Source organism: Periplaneta americana, chromosome 5 (assembly GCF_040183065.1).
Source record: "Periplaneta americana isolate PAMFEO1 chromosome 5, P.americana_PAMFEO1_priV1, whole genome shotgun sequence".
NCBI lineage: Eukaryota > Metazoa > Arthropoda > Insecta > Blattodea > Blattidae > Periplaneta > Periplaneta americana.
The window spans coordinates 38558948-38580804 of NC_091121.1; the positions used below are offsets into that span (position 1 = coordinate 38558948).

At 33.7% G+C, this 21857-nt stretch overlaps 1 protein-coding gene across 1 annotated transcript in view; it reads right to left on the reverse strand.

Moving 5' to 3' along the window:
• Brf (Brf RNA polymerase III subunit) overlaps positions 1-21655 on the reverse strand; it is a 234259-nt gene extending 212604 nt beyond the window's left edge. The window contains exons 1-5 of the mRNA XM_069825490.1: positions 21511-21655; positions 12966-13186; positions 10766-10853; positions 9260-9396; positions 3666-3770 (exon numbers count right to left, since the gene is read on the reverse strand). Of these exons, the coding sequence (XP_069681591.1) occupies positions 3666-3770; positions 9260-9396; positions 10766-10853; positions 12966-13179 (544 nt within the window). The 5' untranslated portion in view covers positions 13180-13186; positions 21511-21655. The remainder of the gene's footprint in view (positions 1-3665; positions 3771-9259; positions 9397-10765; positions 10854-12965; positions 13187-21510) is intronic.
• Positions 21656-21857: the final 202 nt, after the last annotated feature.

Genomic DNA, 21857 nt, shown 5'->3' on the forward strand with positions numbered 1-21857 from the left:
TTTACAAATAAATGAAGAGCACCAATCGGAAATCCTGAATAAGTTGAGGGATACACCATGTACATCAACGAGTTCACTTCTTTTACGCACATGTCCAATGTAACATCAACTGAACCACCAACCATTAAAACATTCAAATTTGAAAATTGTACTTTCTATAATTGTTTTTTTTTTTAAATTATTCATGTTTTTTTGTTATTTCACCATTGTTAATTAAAACGTTTCTTGTTTATTTTATCATCCCTAATTAACCCAGATTTTCCCACCGTCCTTTTTTAAGGACAGTTGCAGTGCCTTCAGATATTATGTCACTGTTGGTGTTAGGGACATTTTATAAGTTGTGCGATAATGTTGGTAGTATTTGTTAGCTTTAGAAAATATACGTTCCTTGTTTTAGTTCATTTCAACATCATTTAACCGATTTTTGAGAGTAACTAATGTGATACTGTATTTTTATCACAAAAAATTTTTGGGCTTATCTGGGTTAAAACTTTTCTAACACTTGTTTATATTATTTAGGTTATGTTATAGCTTCTGCTATATGATATTATGGATAGTCACGTATCAGAGATTGTTTAATACTAAGATTTATTGAAAATCATCTATCAAGTGACATTGATTACTGGGATCGATATAATTGAAGTGGAATGCAACTTTTTTAATAAAAATGAAACTGAATCAACAAAGCCTTCTTGACCAGTAACCGTCCACAGAGTTCAATGAAGATTCCACAGTTCGCACAACTGATAACAAGAAAACAGCTAACCATAACACACTACTGCCATCTACTAGCGTAATATTTGTAATGTTGAGATGGTACAAATTTGAAGACAGTTTTGTATTTTCGTAAGTCAATTAATATTTTATTGTATTGGAGTACTTCGTTACTTCTAATCTTTATATACTTTCTTCTAATCGTGTAATAGTCAATTAAATCCCACTCGAGTTTTGATTTTCTCTAGATAAATCTGCTCATGTTCCACTCGCAGATTTATCGATAAAAACAAAACCTCTAGTGAGATTACTGTTGATTATAATGTGTATGATAATTTATCTTCTCCAAATTAAATATTTAATCCTTGTATTATTTAAAATAGTCCTGTGTGCTATAACGGTTCCAAGCAGTGATTAAAAATCATTCTATGCATTGAACAATGTATCTTTAATGTTCTTGATATGCGTAAACCATTTCCCATAATTTACACCCTTTGTTCAGAGTCCGCTGAAAAATATAAAAGAGAGGTTCGACTGTATTTGAAAACAAGTCCTTAATGTATAATGCTAGATCACCAGCAAAAAGAAGGTAGGCTATATTAAATTAAAAATACAGTATCAGTAGAGCTTCAATTATTGTTGTCAACACCTATTCAAGACTTAACATAAATCGAAATTAATACTAAATTCAAATAACTGTCATGGTGGCTCAATACTAGCACAATGGACTTATAAGTCAGGGGGCCTAGGTTCAAATCCTGACTGATCCACCATGAATTTATAACTTGTGTTGGGCAAGCCCATGGTCCAGGCAATACAGGGGTTTTCTCCAAGTACTCCTGTTCCTCTGTGATATCCCAACAATTCTTCATCATCACCATCATCATTCATTACGAGTGAATGAAGATCCACCTGTGGTGCTTTTGAACAGTCTTTGACGAAGTAAGTGGTCTATGCTTCTCGGCACTAGCGATATCTATGAGCCACACTTGTAGTCAGGGTGAATAACGTCAAGTTAAGGCACCTGCCATTGCAAAAAAAAAAAAAAAAATCAAAGTAGCGTACAAATGGAAATCTGTGCAACGCCACAACAACAATAATATTCAAAAAGTCAATGAATATCACACTATACGGAAAGGAGTAGTTGTATCAAGAACCACACAAGATATCTCTGACCATTCGAAGACAGTGAAAAGTTATTTTCAATAATATGTTCAAAATGTAACACTGAAAACTAACATCACAACACATATTACACCATAAAATCTTCTCCAAACTGATTCAACTTTAATATAATATTTAAGTTTTAACTGCATATTGAGATTTAGTTTTTGCTGTTTTGAAATTATTTGTATGTAGATTACGTACTAAGAGTAGAAATGCTTCAGCTCTGAATCAGCTATACTGACTTGCTGGTTATTAAGATCATCCACAGTAACTGATCAAAGTCAAGCATAAAGGATCCAAGGGATTCGAACCTACAAGTAGTTTCAACTTTTGAAAGAAATTAAATATAAAAATCTTCTAAACTACAAAATGAATTGAAGACAATATTATCTAATGAACTTAGTTTAGGAGAGAGAGACTGGAGATATGCAACGATAACAGTATATAACAACTTATAAAGAACACTGTTGTTCGACTTTAGACTCTACACAAATGCATAAAGATACTCTATAGACTCAATTTAGTAGAAAGCCTATTTCCTTAACTTATCACAACAAGGAGAAAATGCTACATTACTATTTTGTCGTATCACTTCTGCCATAAAAATTCAAGAAAATCAAAATTCAAAAACCATCCCATAAATAAATTTAAAATAAAAAAATTAACTTCATTTTTAAGTGGCCTAAATCAAGAACTCATTCATCGAAGCTCCTGGATACTTCAAGTAAAAAATAAGTAACACATGACACAATACACACACATTTCAATGTTATCAACAACTAAAATATCATAAATATATTTTATGCTCGACCATGCCAAAATGTAGTAATTATACACCTGGTAGTAGCCATTTAATGCGCCTCATTAAAGTACACCTATTCATTATAATTCAGTTGTTCAGCCAATGAGAAATCACCATTGTACCATTATAACACCGCAAGTATCGATTATTCTTGGATATGCAATCGAAAGACAATTAGCAAAAAGTCACAGAGGCTGGAAATCCAATACTGTCGCAGAAGGTTATGTTCTGTTACTATAATAATTAGCGTTAATTGTAAATAATATTCAAATAAATTCAATTTGTCATCTCGTTTTTCAATTCTAAATCAATTTCCAGGTTATATCAAGACTAATCTTCATGTTATTCTCTAGATTATATCAAGGTCATGACATTCGTGCCTCGGAAAAAATCAATACTTTCGCGTCTGCGCACATCTCACAATTCAGGTCAGTTCCGCTCCTCACTTACATAACCATAACTTGAATACTTATGAATAATTTCAAGTTAGAAATATAGTCGAGCATAAAAAGTCGTATGAAACTTGCCTATAATGGTAATTAAGACGCTTGTATGAAAATTATGAAACTTGCTTGCGCTCGTTTCATAAACAAACATACTCGCGTCTTAATTACTACCATTATAGGCTCGTTGCATAATGTACTATTAGAAAACCTTTTGTCTGTTGCAAGGAACTGCAGAATCTAACACAGTAGGGCCTACACAATTTTATTATTTCAATACTTGATTAATAACAACAATAATAATAATAATAATAATAATAATAATAATAATAATAATAATAATAATAATAATAATAACAATAACTTAAAGTTATTGAAACAATTTTTTTAATATTCTTCATGTACTACTTTATATATCTGAATTACAAGTCTGAGTGTGTACTTCATCCAGATTTATTTGTAAATTAGAGATTTTTTGTTTGTTTAGTTGTATCCTTGCAACTGACAAAAGTTAAGCAAATGAAAAACAGACTACGTACCCATGGATGGAATGTTGATGCAGAGCGCTTTTGACAGTCTGAGATAGGTCCGGCCAAGTTCATACACGCAAATCTGAAGGACGTCACTGAAGTCGATTAACATATCTGATACACCGTTAAGGCTTATTCCAGACAGAAATCATTGAACTTACACTACAAAACAAGACCATTTCCAGCATCTCCTCTAAATATAAGATAATCTATAATGGCAGTCTTAAGTAAAGACAACATGTCAATATTCAACAGTAATAATGATAATAATAATAATAATAAAGGTGCGCCTAATAAGGCATTTGAGATCTTGTTAGGTCATTTCTTAGCATATTCGTTTAGCATCTTATCATTATTCTTGCACTTCGTTAGATGGTATCGTTCACATTTTAAGTCGCACAGCTCACACACGCAACTTTCACATGGTTCATGGTAACTTTTTGTCTTGCACAATTTATGGTGAAAACCATGTATCGCGAAGCGGGTTATTGCATGTCTTTGAGTCTGATTTTCTTTAGTCCAGTTCCTGTCTACCATAGCACCTGTGGCGTAGAAGTCGGGGTCTATCGTATGGCATTTATCTTCTCTTCTCTCTAGGAGGTCTTTGTAGGGTTGTGTCGATTGCAGTAGTATTTGGAGTCTGATGTCTTCTATGTAGAAAGTTTCTCTGGTCATCTCGTACACTAGTCTTGAAGGTGCGTTTCTTCCTATTCCTAGTGTGTATTTGAGAAAGCGTGCTTTGACTTTCTCTATTCTCTCGAGGTCCGTGAGGGTCAGTTTTTCCCATATTAGGGTGATTCTGTATGTCACTATTGGTGTGATGACTGTCTTCAGTAGCACCATTGCTGTTTCCAGCGATAGTCTGGTCAGGTCGTTAATCTGGTGAATTGCTCTCGTGGCTACAGCTGTTCTTTCCTGGATGTGGTAGCTGAATGAGTTGGCTGTCGATTGCAGGGTCACCCCTAGATATTTTAAGTTGTTTACTGTTGTTAACGGTGAGTCGTTGAGCGTGAGCGTGTCTGTTACTGAGGTCCTCCCTCCTTTCCTAAACGTCATTTGGTAAGTTTTGTCTTTGTTTATGTGTAGTTTGTTCTGTTTCACCCAGTCCTCTAATCCTCTCAGTGCTCTTTGGAGATCTTCCTTGTTGGCGCTTCCCAGTAAGAACGAGAGCTGTTTCTGGGGAGTTTTCAGTTATTTGATTAACGTCAGCTGTTACAGTAATAAATGTTATTAATTTATGGAAATTTGATTTGATAATTTTGATTTATTATTGGTAAAATTTGTGCCAGCATCCGCAGTTGCACAATGAATATAAGTGAATTTTTTTGGTTAAAGCAGTTGAAAATTTTACTTTGAGGTTATTATTATTTTTAGGTAGTTATCACATCCTCATCTTCCACTGTAATAATCCATGGCATGACAGCCCAAAAAGGGTCAAGGCCGACCAGCCAACTATGGTCTCACATCCACATGCCTAAGCAGAGATGAATGATCATCCAACAAGACTGAAGGAAAGGTTGGTCAGCACAATAATCCTCCTCAAGCTGCTTAGTTTGTTAAATGTTATGTTTTATTTAACGACGCTCGCAACTGCAGAGGTTATATCAGTGTCGCCGGATGTGCCGGAATTTTGTCCCGCTGGAGTTCTTTTACATGCCAGTAAATCTACTGACATGAGCCTGTCGCATTTAAGCACACTTAAATGCCATCGACCTGGCCCGGGATCGAACCCGCAACCTTGGGCATAGAAGGCCAGCGCTATACCAACTTGCCAACCAGGTCGACGCTTAGTTTGTATTCCAAACCAGTCTGCTACCTATTGTAGTTTCCCAAATTCATTATAATGCTGGATAGGCATCGGCGCCATACAATGGTCGAAATTTCATGAGAAAATTCCTTCCTATGAGGACTCCAACCAGCACTCATTCTGTAAGTCAAGCCAAGGCACAATGCCTTAGACCAGTCTTGTCAATTGATGCCCAGAGGCGCAAGTACGCGCTTTAGAGCTCAGGAGAGCCTGAGCGCTTTACAGCAGAAAGGAAAGAGACAGACGAAAGGGTATTATATACAGCTTGAGCGAGCTATATACAGGGATGGTCAGCACTGAATCAATAGATAAAGAGAAGAGAACTTATTAAAACTGTACCCATGTTAATTTTTAGATTTGTCTAAGAAGTATTAGTCCATTATAGGAATGTAAGTTTTAATTTGAATGCTCATTTTTTACAAGTTTGTTTTTTATTCGAAAGAAATATTTTCTAAACTTTTTTTATAAAAAAGTGAAATTTTCAGATATGTTTATTTAGCCTTACAGGTACTGAAGTGATGTTTTCGTAAATCTAATATAAGTATCGCAAATACGTATTACTGAAGATAGTATATTGAAAATTTTGAAAATATTCGCATGGAAAATGTTTGTAAGGAAATGAATAAAACAAAGCAACTACTGTTACATCATAAACAAAATATATGTGCTTATTTATTGTAAAAACGTCAGCTCTATAGCTTCAGAAGATTTCGAGAAAATATTTTAATATTCTGATGATAGGAAGTTACGCACCAATATCACCTTAAAAGCATACTGCAATAAGAATTTTGTTATGTAATATTAGTTACAGTTAAAACATATATCTAGGTAACTTTGCTTTGTACTATAGCATTGTTTTGATTAGTTTATTGATTACTTTTATAAGGCTTAAGATATCATTAATATAAATTCCAGCTTATCATGTCATACTCAATATCTTTTTTTGGGATATAACTTTCTTTATGAATGATGTGTTCCATTCACTTAGTACAGTATAGTTGTACTACTATGGAATTTATGTGAATATTCCTTCTTAACTCTTTATTATGTTATTAACATTTAAAACAACTGCAATATTAAGAAATTGGTGTTAGAACCTTTTTTTCAGACAACATACATAATATCAAACAGAAAGAAGCCATATAGAAATAACGACATAAAATTTCACGTTCCGTTTGAAGTTTGTGCACCACTGTTTTTTAAATCCAACAGGTTGCTTATTCATACACGTAACCCTTCCTCATTCTATACCCGCGCACGACGTCAAGGTCAGAAAAATGCGCTTGCTTTGACATCATTGCCTTAGACCAGTGACGTCAAAGCAAGCGCATTTTTCTGACCTTGACGTCGTGTGCGGGCAGCAAGTGCTAAGTGTGGAAAGAGGAAGGGTTGTGTATATGAATAAGCAGCCTGTTGGATTAAGAAAACAGTGATGCACAAACTTCAAACGGAACGTGAAATTTTATGTCGTTATTTTTATATGGCTTCTTTCTGTTTAATATTATCTATATTGTCTGTAAAACAAAACTACTAACACTGATTTCTTAATATTGCACTTGTGTTTTAAATCTTAATAACATAATAAAATTAAGTGGATGAAACACATCATTCATAAAGAAAGTGATATTCCAAAGAAAGAGATTGAGTATGACATGATAAGTTGGAATTTACATTGATGGTATCTTTAGCCTTACAAAAGTAATCAATAAACTAATCAAAACAATATTACAGTACAAAGCAGAGTTACCTAGATACTGTATCTGTTTTAAGTGTAACTAATATTACATAACTCTTATCGCATTATGCTTTTAAGGTGATATTTGTGAGCAACTTCCTATCATCAGAATATTAAATTATTTTCTCGAAATCTGCTGAAGCTATAGAGCTAACATTTTTACAAGACATGGGCATGTATCTTTTGCTTATGATGTAACAGTAGTTGCTTTGTTAATTCATTTCCTTACAAACAATTTCCATGCGAATATTTTCAAAATTTTCAATACACTATCTTCAGTAATACAGTATATTAGATTTACGAAAACATTCTGTAAGGCTACTAAATAAATAGGCCAATACCTGAAAATTTCACTTTTCTATACGAAAAGTTGAGAAAATATTTCTTTTGAATAAAAAAATCAAACTTGTGAAAAATGAGCATTAAAATTAAAACTTACTTTCTTATAATGCACTTATACTTCTCAGGCAAATCTGTTGTTGTTGTTTTCTAATGCCAGGTGTTTGACAATAAAGTCATTTGACCTCTTGCACTCCAATATTTTTCAAAGATATTATCATGACCAGCCACTGAAGCACAGATTTTGAGGCGTTCCGAATCCATTTCTTGGTTTGAGTTGCACAATGGACAGTTAGGGGACTGATATATTCCAATTCTATGCAGGTATTTGGCCAAACAATCATGGCCTGATGCCAATCTAAATGCAGCTACAGACGATTTTCGTGGTAAATCGGGAATTAACTGTGGATTTTGATGCAGAGAGTTCCATTTTTTCCCATGGGATTGTGTTATCAAATTTTGTTTGTTGAAGTCTAAGTATGTAGATTTAATAAATCTTTTCACAGAGTAATACGTAGATTTAGTAACAGGTCTGTAAGTAGCAGTGCTGCCCTTCTTTGCTGGTGCATCCACATTCTCGTTTCCCAGGATTCCACAATGGGATGGTATCCATTGGAATACAATTCTTTTATTGAGTGATATTAATTGAGAGAGCATTTTAGTTATTTCTGCTGTTTGAGATGAAGGTGTGTGTTTAGAGACTATTGATAGAATAGCTGCTTTGGAGTCTGACAATATAACTGCATTTTTAAATTTACTGATGTGGCATAGAAGATTCCTGAGACTTTCAATTATTGCAATGATTTCTCCATCAAAACTTGTTGTTCCATACCCAAGAGATCTATAAAGTGAGAAGAGACAGCACGTAACACCTGCACCGGCACCTTGTTCTCTGGAGATCAAGGATCCATCAGTGTATAAATGAAGCCAGTTTTGTGGAGGGTATCTAATATTAATTGTCTCTAAAGACAATTGTTTTAGTATTTCAGTGTTTACTTCTGATTTCAGTATTTCTTCTGTTAAATTTAGATTATATTCCATATTTAATAGAGTTAAAGGGTTTGGTTTAATTTGTAGGTTTTCTTTTAAATTCGGGATATTGATTTTCTGTTTTAATTCTTGAACAATGGATATGAAACTTTTTTGAGTTTTCAATCTACACAGAGAACTGTATGAATGCCAATTGTTTCCTGGTAATCTAATAAGTTTTTCATATTGAATCAGTGCTTTTTCTCTCAGGCAAATCTAAAAATTAACATGGATACAGTTTTAATAAGTTCTCTTCCTTTTATCTATTGAAACAGTGCTGGCCATCCCTAAATATAGCTCGACCAAGCGGCATATACCACCTCTTTCGTCTGTCTCTTTCCTTTCCGCTGTAAAGCGCTCAGGCTCTCCTGGGCTCTAAAGCGCGCGCTTGCTCCTGTGGGCATCAATTGACATGCCTGACTTAGACCATAATGCCACGATATGGAACTATCTTCCATTCTATTGTGGTGTAAAGAATTCCATCATAACAGGTATCATAAATTTATAGAATGCTTGATAATGTCAGTAGGGATATCAGTCCTACATGCCCATCACCTTTACGCCCAAAGAAATGCCCCCAGTACTAGTTTGTGTTAGAGGCAGAGTAGACCTCAGGGTCACATGCCCCAATATTACAGTAATAATAATAATAATATATTTCAAAAACATCTTTCTGTGTTTACAAAAGGATACGTGGAGTTCCTTCAACTCTGCATGTCATATATAAGCAAGCAGCAACCACATGCGTATTTTTCCTTCCTCTTGTTAACTGACGTTGTAATGCTATTTTGTAGAAGTTGAATGCTGTATCTATGCAGTGCTGGTTTAACCTTTAATTAAAATTAAATTAGTTAAAAGTAGGTTTTCGAGAGTCTCTAATAAGTACAAATTCATTGTACAAGTTATCCTATAAAAAAAAAAAAAAAAAAAGCCATGCACACACATACACACACACACACACACACACACACACACACCCTCCCTCCCTCTCTCTCTCTAAATAAGAAAGACTAATACAGTGAAACCTGTTCAAATCGGAACCTGAATAATCCGGAATCCTGTCTATTTCGGAACAATTTATTGGTCCCAGAGAAATTCGTTTGTATTATGTATAATTTTTACTGAATAAAACAGAAACTGTCCAACGCGGAAATGGAAACTGCCTGCTACTGTTCAAAATGGAAATAATATTTTGGGCACACTGCTTTAATGTAAACTATATTTTGAAACAGCGTGTAATTTCAAGGAATATACGAAATATGTAGGTCATTAAGATAAAAACAAGTTTTCTTTCCAGAATTTTGAAGGGTGCGAGGGTGTGTTGGTCTGTCGCTTATACATTTTATTACCCTGTTGACTAGGCAGACAAGTCCCTTCAAAGATTTTCACACCCGTATACTGTCGTAGCTAGACAGAGCGCAAGTGTAGTGATTTTCCGGTAAAAAAAAAAAAAAGTTGCGTAAAATGTGGCATTACCATTAAGTGATGAAGTAAAAGTTATCGAGTTAAAGGAAAATTAGAAACGAAGTGTATGTGAATTAATGTTGAAGTTCAGTTGTGGAAAATTCAGGTGTGACATTTAAAAAAAATAAAGATCATAATGAGTGAATGGCTTGCGGCCAATATTGGTAACATAAAAAGAACCAGAAAGAAACTGTTTATGTGGAAATAAATTAACTGTTTTGGGAGTGGGTTCTTCATGACCCTTCAAACAACATGCCAATTTCTGGATGTATTCCGCAAAGCAAGCCATTGAACTGGCAAAGAAATTAGGTAAACTAGGATTCAAGGCTTCTAATGGATGGCTCCTGGTCCTATTAATTAACGATGTGCAGTGATATACAGTCCAGTATTATGGTATAGTGTTAGATATTAAAATTTAGTAGTGTTTAATGATTAATGAGGAGTCACGATAACATTTTTATAGAAAATGAGATTTTAATGAAGATGATTCACCAACAGAATAAGTGACAGAAGACTGATTTAATGTGAGTAGTGTTAAACAGAATATTTTATACGTCTTACAGTTTGCGGCATGCCATTTTGTTTTTCATATATACGAATGATAAAATATTCCATTTTAATTTCACACCTGAATAATTCGGAAACCTGTCTACAACGGAAAAAAAATTAGAACCATGTCACTTCCGTCTTGAACAGGTTTTACTGTATAACAGAAGCAAAATTTTCAAATCTCACCGAAGCTGTTGAGCCAAATTGGTAATAGCCCTTCTTGCATTTCTTAGGGTTATTTCTCTCGACTCTTTCCCCAGTCCAGCATGAAAAGCTAAAAAAAAAAAAAAAAGAAAAAGATATTTACAGATTAAGACTAACAAGATCAGACACACAACTCAAGTAAGATTTGCAAATTAACTAATATGCATAACTATTTTGTACTATCCATCAATAACTATTTTGTACTATCCATCAATCTTATTTTGTACTATCTGTCAATCAAAATGTAAAAAGGGTAACGGTATCCCCGTAACATGCCATGAAGGCACTTGGGGGGCATGGAGGTAGAGCCCCATGCTTTCCATGACCTCGGCACTAGAATGAGGTGGTGTGGTCAGCACCACGCTCTGATCGTCTTTTACCCCCGGGAAAGACCCAGTACTCAATTTTATAGGAGGCTGAGTGAACCTCAGGGCCGTTCTGAAAGTTTGGCAGCAAGAAAAAACCCTGTCACCACCTGGGATCGAACCCCGGACCTTCCAGTCCGTAGCCAGCTGCTCTACCAACTGAGCTACCCGGCCGCCACTATCTGTGAATCACTAAAGAAAAAGAAAAAAAAAAAAAGTAATGGGACATGAAGAAGATACATACTTTCTCATTTTACACATTTTGTAACAAATTCAGTTCTTTTATCAAGTTATGAATGATATTTACTATTTATAGCTCATTTTGTGACGGAAATATGTCTATATCAAAGAGTCACTAGAGAAAAAAAAAAAGTAATGGGACATGAAGAAGATACATACTTTCTCATTTTACACATTTTGTAACAAATTCAGTCCTTTTATCAAGTTATGAATGATATTTACTATTTATAGCTCATTTTGTGACGAAAATACGTCTATATCAAAGAGTCACTAGAGAAAAAAAAAAGTAATGGGACATGAAGAAGATATATACTTTCTCATTTTACACAGTTTGTAACAAATTCAGTTCTTTTATCAAGTTATGAATGATATTTACTATTTATAGCTCATTTTGTGACGGAAATACGTCTATATCGAAGAGTCACTAGAGAAAAAAAAAAAGTAATGGGACATGAAGAAGATACATACTTTCTCATTTTACACATTTTGTAACAAATTCAGTTCTTTTATCAAGTTATGAATGATATTTACTATTTATAGCTCATTTTGTGACGGAAATACGTCTATATCGAAGAGCCACTAGCGAAAAAAAAAAAAGTAATAGGACATGAAGAAGATACATACTTTCTCATTTTACACATTTTGTAACAAATTCAGTTCTTTTATCAAGTTATGAATGATATTTACTATTTATAGTTCATTTTGTGACGGAAATACATCTATATCGAAGAGTCACTAGAGAAAAATAGAAAGTAATGGGACATGAAGAAGATACATACTTTCTCATTTTACACATTTTGTAACAAATTCAGTTCTTTTATCAAGTTATGAATGATATTTACTATTTATAGTTCATTTTGTGACGGAAATACGTCTATATCGAAGAGTCACTAGAGAAAAATAGAAAGTAATGGGACATGAAGAAGATACATACTTTCTCATTTTACACATTTTGTAACAAATTCAGTCTTTTATCAAGTTATGAATGATATTTACTATTTATAGCTCATTTTGTGACGGAAATACGTCTATATCGAAGAGCCACTAGCGAAAAAAAAAAAAGTAATAGGACATGAAGAAGATACATACTTTCTCATTTTACACATTTTGTAACAAATTCAGTTCTTTTATCAAGTTATGAATGATATTTACTATTTATAGTTCATTTTGTGACGGAAATACATCTATATCGAAGAGTCACTAGAGAAAAATAGAAAGTAATGGGACATGAAGAAGATACATACTTTCTCATTTTACACATTTTGTAACAAATTCAGTTCTTTTATCAAGTTATGAATGATATTTACTATTTATAGTTCATTTTGTGACGGAAATACGTCTATATCGAAGAGTCACTAGAGAAAAATAGAAAGTAATGGGACATGAAGAAGATACATACTTTCTCATTTTACACATTTTGTAACAAATTCAGTTCTTTTATCAAGTTATAAATGATATTTACTATTTATAGTTCATTTTGTGATGGAAATACGTCTATATCGAAAAGTCACTAGAGAAATCTGAGTGACGGAACCAGATAACAGAATCAGGGCTGTATGAGTTAAAAAATGACTTACAGCCACCAAAGCCTCTTGCGCCTCCTTTAGAATCAGATGACACAAACTGTCCAAGAGCAGAACTGCCTCCATGTGCATTCTCTTCAAACTGAATTTCAGAAACAATGATACTGTCTTCCAAGACAGAGCCGCAGTTGGTACACACTGCATCTCCACGGGCTGGATCTACATCGATTTCAGTGCAGCCACAATTCTTGCATTTGCTGCTTGACATTTTTAATCTGAAATAAAAATTTAATTTATAACGCAACTTTCATTACTATGTATAATAATTTTATTACAAATCACAAAAAGCGAAGGGAAGAAACATAACATTACACATGACTCCTTAACATACTGGTCTATCTCAAAATTAATAGGCTTCCCTACTAGCCAGAAAAAAAAATATATATATATATATATATATATATATATATATATATTAAAACTAGCCGTACCCGTGCGCTCCCCTGCACCCGATAGAAATAAATATGAAGTATAATTAAAATAGGACATATTTTGATCCTGGAAACATTCGTGTTTGATAGAAGGATAAATCGTTTAATATGTTAATTAAATAATTAAAATGCGATCATTTTGGTCCAGAGAGCACTCATTTGGTGTAATGACAATTTCTTTAACATGTTTCTTATTTGTTATTACATGCAACCATAGTTTAATGAAGATTGACATATCATTTAGTTTTAATGTGTAAACTTTATATTACTTTCTATATGTTTCCATTGAATTATGGTAATCATTTAATTTTAACCGTTGTTTTCTATGCCTTCAGTAAATGGCGCTTAGCCCACTACGGTTCTGAACCATTCAAATAACTTAAATAGTGATACAGCATATATAGTGATATGTAATTATATTTCTTTCTTTCGAAAATGTAAGAATTCACGATCTCCTATGTACCATTGCCATGGAATGAATATATATGTTTTTTCTTCCTACTCAAAAATTTTATATTTTGTACATAGAAGTTACTGCAGGAACAACAACGCTATAATCTGAAACAGCGGTGAAAATGTATTGTATTGTTATTTTAAAAGTCTTGTATATCCTTAAATATCAGTCCTATCAAAATTTTGCATAGAATAAAACTTATCGGAAATCATTTTTAAAGAAACTTTTGTTATGTAACATTTTTCATAAAAATCAATAATAAGCGAGATATTTCGATTTATTTGATTCAGGCCCCCTTACAACCCCCCTTTTAAATAAAATATTTTGAATGCCATATAGCCTAAAATCTAAGTTACAAAGAACTTAATTTATATTCCAATTTTCATCGAAATCCATTCAGCCATTATCGCGTGAAAAGGTAACAAACATCCAGACAGACAGACATACAAACAAAAATTTCAAAAAAGCGATTTGCGGTTTCAGGATGGTTAATTATAAATGTTAACACCAATTATTTTTGGAAAATCGAAAATTACCAGAAAAATTTTGGCTACAGATTTATTATTAGTATAGATTATGCAACAATCAAAACAACAAACAAAAGAGAGAAGAAGATCGAAAGATCTTACGAGATACATAAACACAATGAAAAACAAAATCAAGAGGCCCTAACAGAAAAAAAAAAATTCAATATTATGTAAACACCACTCAGCAACTAAAAACAAAACAGTTGCAGCATCGTGCACAATTATACCTGTCTAAACAAACACTTAATACAATATACATTGTCTCTCAGCACACACTGATGTAATGTATGTCAGCTGACAAATGCTATAGCTGTTGTTTGCCTTTATAAATGCTCAGAGCAATTCAGCCATGGATACATTGACAGTATGAACTGTAGCATTATCCTGCTGATAAAACACCTTGAAACGTTCAACATATACAGTCAACTCCGGTTATAGTGAACCTCTTCAGACCAGCATATTTCGTTCACTATATCCGAGGTTCACTAAAACCGAAGTGTCTGTTTTTATATTACTGACATTGCTATACATACAGTATTATGCCCGTTTGGGACAGACCACGTTCAATATCAGTACTAATGTTCGCTTTATCTTCCAAATTAAACACTTTACAGTTCGACATCTTGATGTTTACAGTTCGAAACTTGAGTCTAATCTGACCATGTAGGTTGTAGGCAGTGACTGATTTCGCACCTCTTTCCACTAGAGGTATGCTATTATGTACCTGATCTTGGAATTTCCCTGGGTTCACTTTTACAAAGACGCAGGAGGAAGGGTTGAGGACCCTTATACTGTAATCCTTCTTGTATTTGCTATTTGATCACCACTCTAATCCCTTTTACAAAAGAAAACACTTTACCTTCCTATTCTTCTAACAACCTCTTTCAAAGAAGTCAGAACAACAATCTTTCTTTTATCCCTCACTGTGTACACTATTATCTTTAACATGTTTCAAGCTAGGCAGAAAGGTGAACAAATCCTATGTCTTTCAATCCACTTAAGGAGTAGAAGGTTTGAGATTTTGTTCTGAACATATTCTTGAAAGTTTATAGGAGAAATGATTTCCTAAATTACCATTTTGCTCATTTTAAAATTACATTTTCTTGGGGAAGTTCTATTTTAGGCTCACTATAACTGAAGTGAGAGTTCTCTATAAACGGAAATATTAATGTACTTTTTAATGTATGCGGGTCGGGACCAACGATTTACATTCACTATAGACGAATGTTCACTATAACAGAGTTCACTATATCCAGAGTTGACTGTATTAATTTTCATAGAATCATTCTGAAATGTGACTTACTCGCACTGCTGACATTTTATATATATATATATATATATATATATATATATATATATATATATATATATATAAAGGTGCAATAAATTATAGGTGGGTCATTCCATACAAAATTTTAAAATGTGTAACGTCAAGTTCTGGATTTTTTCAATATTCTAGTAAAAGAATGTCATAATAATAAATAGTTAAATGGCCTAACATGAACTTCATCTCACAAATGCTTGAAAAGTAATGAAGGGTGAAATATTCGGGGAGTTGATATGTAGACTATTGTTAAAAATATTATTAAAATGACATGCTTCATTGTATCAACGTAAAAATTGTGCCTATACAATGATGACTCTATATATTTAAACTTACTTCTGAGTTATTATGGATTTTTAATTCGAGCATGTATTAAAACTTGCAGTAAAATAAAGAAATGTTAATATTTTAAAATCGAATATTTTTTTTTACCATGCTCTATTTTTTACGGTGAGATAAACAATTTCTTAATCTATTACAAAAATTTTATGATGGGATCTCTAATACTTTGGGAAATATTAAATAAACCAGAATTGCAAATGTTGCCATTAAGGATCAAAGTCGCGTGCAGTGTATTACGTCACGCGCTCATACCAGACATCCACACGAGTGCTTAGCGATCAAAATGACAAATGCTAGAATGTTACGACATCCACTCAACTGTAGGCTAATAGATTTCACGTGAGAGTTTTTTTTTTTTTTTTTTTTTTTCTGTTATAATCTCAGCGCAACTTTTTCCTTTCAGTTTAGAGGGCGATTCTGTTCTATTCTGTCATTGTAACTTTTTCCCTTCAGTTTAGACGGCGATTTTGATCTGTTCTGTCATTGTAAGTTGTAAGTGTCCAATATGTCTAAAGTAAAAACGAAAAATTGGCGTCATCTGTGGTGTTGCAACACTTTAGGACTTTAAAAACATTCGTCACAAGTCTGTAAAAGAAAAGTAAAGTAGCATGTGTATTTTTTTTTGGGGTTCTTTTATGATGCTGTATCAACATCTAGGTTTGTAGCATGTGTAAAAAGGTCCCGAATTTAGTGGTAGATGATGCTATTTGAGAACCCTTTTTCCATAAGATTTAAAAAATTGAAATAATTAGTGAAGTTACTGGGACTGAAAGTAAGGTCGACAAATCAACAAGCGAAAAATCATTATTCAGGATGCTACACAAGGTCATCAGTGGAGTACTTCTCAAGCAAGAATACACCCATTCACAGTATAATACAGAAATTCAGTTGATGGTAATTTAGAGAACCTTTGTTTTTCAGTAATTTCGGAATGCTTAGTTCACGATAGTGCAACAGTTCATGTTTTTTAAAGGAAAATGATAGAACCTCTGAAACAAACACATACCCAAATATCTAAAAAATATATGATTTCAGTGATGGAGCAGCTAGTGAATACAAGAACGAAAAAACTCCGTTAATCTACTCAATCATGAACACGATTTTCAAATACCTGCAGAGTGGTACTTCTTTGGAACTAGTCACGGTAAAGGGCTCAGTGACAGTGTAAGGTGTAGAATCAAGCAAATCGCTGCAAAAAGCCAGGAACTCTAATTTCAACTCCTGAAGAACTGTATGATTGGTCAAAATGCAATATACAGGAAATTATTGTGTCATTCACATACATTGAAAAACATGAAGTAGTTACAAAATCTAAATCCTCAAAGATTTGCCGGCCTCAAGACTGTTCCCGGAACAAAAAGTGTTCACTGTGTGGTTCAAGTTAATGGAAAGTTAGCAAATAAAACCCTATTCTGATTCATCAGAAGTACCGAAACTAGATGAAATCAGACGTGTGATACGCACCGGTCGTCAATGCGGAATGCTTCTCGCAGTGACCAGCAGCAGTGATGGCGCAGCAGCATAGATCACCCTTTACACGGCGAGTTGTTTTAATTTATAACTTCCTTATTTTTGAAGATTCCATTATAAAAATTTGACAGCCTAATGAAAATGCTCAGTAAATTGTCATTTATTTTTTTCATGCAAATTGAAGTATTCGATTTTATGTTTTTTTTTTTTAAATATATTTTTTAATTTCTTTAAACACAATTTTCAGAGCTGCACTGAATTATAGTATCTTAATAACCTATTTTGAAAGCTATGTAACGATATCTTAAAAAAAAAATTGTAATTATTCTTATGGTCAGAAAACAAATTTAAAATAGAGCTATGTGCTCAAATAAAAATATTTTAACTGCCCATTACATTTAAACGGTAGCTGTAGCAAACATAATTTTGTATGACATAAAGAGTTGAATGTACAATTTTTAACAAATTTGGAGATATGAATGTTTTTCGTCATACTGTTTTGCATGGAATTACCCAGGTACAGTACTGATGTCACACCATCCCTATTTTTCGTCATATATTGGAATCTCATTCACGATTCTTGGTTTGTATGCAGACCAGTGTCTGATTACACGATGCAACGAAGCTTCATCAGGAAAGATAATTGAACTCGGACCAATTTCCCAATTATTAACATTTTCTAACATCTAAAATTTGAATTACAAAAGTAAAGTCTAATGTTGCGTGATGAATTATCACATGCGAAATGTTTCATGGCGTATTTTCTGCAAGACAACACCAAAGCTCATATTGCTAATCCATCCATGATGGACTTGTGCTGAGCATTAACGGAGGCCAAGCAGTGACAGTAGCTTGGGAGTTTTACTGCCTGTTGGCAGTCACACATTATGTCAACATTCACTGAGACTCTCTCTAATTCTAAATACATATAATCTCCTGTGCAGAAACTTGATCTAGCAACGCAAAGAATCTACCGCTGGGGAGTCTTAGTTAGCATTTCTGATCGTGAAATAAGCTGGCCTGGGACAGTTACCCAGTTGAGGTTTTTTCCGGTGTTTTCCCTCAATCTAATATCACAGATGTAGGCTACAGAACCCGAAGTCATATTAATTTCTACAAGTTTCACTTCAGCTAGCTGTTGGTTTATTACGTTTTATTTGTGTCAAAGAAGAGCAACAGCGTATGTTGTTCAATGGATGACAATCAAACATGTAGAGAGGATGAACAAAGTACTCAGACATTTTTATGTTCAATAATTTCTGAAATATTTGCACAATATTTAACAAAGGCAGGTCAAAAGTGCTCGCAAAGAATGAGAGATTCATTATAGATACACAACAAATTTATGTATTATAAATAATGTTTTTCAAGTGGTCTCTATTTACTTATTAAGACATTCTCTCTCTCACTCTAGTAAATATGCTAGTCACTGATTTCTGTAGCTCTCTCCAGGACACAGCGGCGATTTCTTTCCAAATTCTTCTCTTTAGAACAAATATCTGTCCGAGTCTGATACGCAGTTCTCTAGTGCACCCCACAGGAAAAATACAGGAGCTATCAAATCTGGAGACCACAGAGGCCATGCAATGTCCTTGAATCGAGAGATGATTCGACCTAGAAGCATACCCTGTAGCACATTTATGGAAATCCGGGAAGTATGAGATGCTGCAATACTTTTGTTGGAAACAGTGATTTTAAATTATTAGTTGGTGCATTTCAGGAACAAGAAAATTATCAGTATAAGTTACTGGTACCTGAATAATATATACTGCATTGACAGTTTATGCTTCACCACTTCATCCTTGATAAAGCAAGACCTGATAATGGTGAAAGATCTTAAACCACATCAAACTGTGACTTTAACAGAACGAAGGAGAAACTCCTGTGTTTTACAAGGATTTTGATGGCACCAGTAACAAAAGTTCTGCCTGTTAACACATCCCGAAAGACGCAAGTGTGCTTTATCAAACATTATCATCTGAGTGATTACTGGTGTGTTTTGATTTATGTGATAAAACTAAAAAAACTGTCTACAAAACTCTATAATACAGTTTTTGAACCACAAACCACAAATATTTTGTAAAATGAAACTTTTTCCAGTGGAACGTCCTTATTTTACTTCTTTCTGGCAGTCGAAGTGTTAATGCAATCTGTGCAACAGATTGCCTGTTGCTATCATTTGTTCTGTGATTTCAGGCACTGTCACATTATGCCAATGAGGAACACGATACTCATCTCTTACTGAATCTGTTAATGCCAATTTGCAATTCATTGTGGTATGATGTTACAAGAAGGAGCATTACTTCTTTAATAAAGTTATCTTACAAAAGAGCAAAGCAGACACAACACGATACTGAATTGCCTAACATTCCATTTTAGACTGGGCAGCCAGCTGTAAACCAAACTCCCGACATTTCTTTTGACTTGAGAACAGGCAGGTGCGGAAAAATCTAAAATTACAGAAATTAAGGCAATTTCAAATGTGACAGAACTTTCTACCGAACCAAGTATGAAAAGTCTGAGAATAAATAATATAAAAAGAAAGCAAAAGCAGATTACACAGCAGTATTAAATTCTATCCTCTACTTTCGGAGCCCCTGTGTTAAATGGACTGAAGAACAAATTTAAATCAATTTTTGAGGTACAAAATTTACTACTGTTCTCCAACCAGGAGATTAACCGTGAAAGGAATGTGCTTACTATTGCGTCATCTATTGGAGCGAAGTAGATACATAATATTACCTTTATAACGCCAGTTTAAAAAACATACGCTCTCCTGCATATGTTATTTCCTGTATGGAGGGATTAAAAGACCAGGAAATTAATCGTGATCTAATTTTGTAACTAGGGTAGGTAGTATAAATATGTGTATTAGTGTTATCATTTGTGCTTTGAGAGTTAGCCAATGGAGATCCGTGCACCAACGTGTGTGACCTTATGACATCAACATTCATTCATAGCATTGCCCCACCGCATCTCATTCCCCTGAGGGGCGCGCTTCTAAACAGGAGCAGCGGCATTTCTCCTAAGATTAGAGCCCAGTTTAGGTGTGTGTGTATTAATCGACAAAAATATCATATAAACTTGTATCCCATTCTCAATATTTTCTAGCCCCTAATTTTCGATTAATACACACACACACACCTAAACTGGGCTCTAATGTTAGAGGAAATGCCGCTGCTCGTGTTTGGAAGCACGCCCGTAATATATCTAAGATATAATAACTTGGCATACATAGGTTTAGAATTATATTCTTCCTAGCAAAAATTGTCACGTAGATACACGTGTTAGGCCTGTCACAGGTTTGTCTCCAGGTTGATATTAAATTTTAAATATTTCATCCAAAATTCGTTATGTAGTAGACTTCAATAACCCTTTATTTATCGATAACATTTTTCTGAAATTTCTGTCACCATCACAGGCCTATCTATACAGGTACTTCTAAATCAATATGTCTAGGCCCTACTTACAATACAGAAACTCAGCAAGGCAAAATACATTAAAGGGCATAGTCTATATAAAATTAAAGGTCATCAAAATAATACATAACATTATTACTTCAGCATTCATTTCTTCTCACTTAAATAAGTAGGCCTAAACATCAAATTTAACTTACCTCTTCAAAAATTACAAATCTAGGCTATAATAATCGTTTTAAACAATTTATACAAAACACGGAATCAAAAACATTTTAAAGCAATGACATATAGCCTATATATACACAGAAACATTTCTTATAACATTTTGTGACGATCGCAAAGAACACGAACGATTTTCATTTTTATTTATCACTTTAAAGTCCTATATCAGTGTTCATAGTTTCGATCGTTCACACTGAAGCATGAAAAGCACATGTAAAATTCACCACAAAGGTAAAACGTAATGTTTATTAATTACACTCTATAATAACTTCTGCACTTGCAGCTTAGGTTATCTCAAATGTAAAATTTTCTTCCCTCCGAACATATAACACATTATTGATATGAAATACCTGTGATTCGCTTATTTTCGTTTCCAGGAATGTAATTCTGAACGTAATTTTTATTACATTTCATTCAAGGTTAGGAATTTTAAATATTAAATGCTTTTACTACATTGCAACAAGATCACCTGCCCAGCGTGATCCTGACACTCCACGGTCCCTCAGGCAGTGTTGCCAACACATAAATTTAACCCCGTCAATGTAACACCTGGAAATCCGTCAGAATCCGTCAAAATTTAAAAAAAAAAAAAATTAATCATAATAAGACCCACTCAATATATCTACATACAAATAAAAGCAAATATTAACGAAACTTCCTTAACAATCTTGAATAAAGTAATAATAATTCATCCACA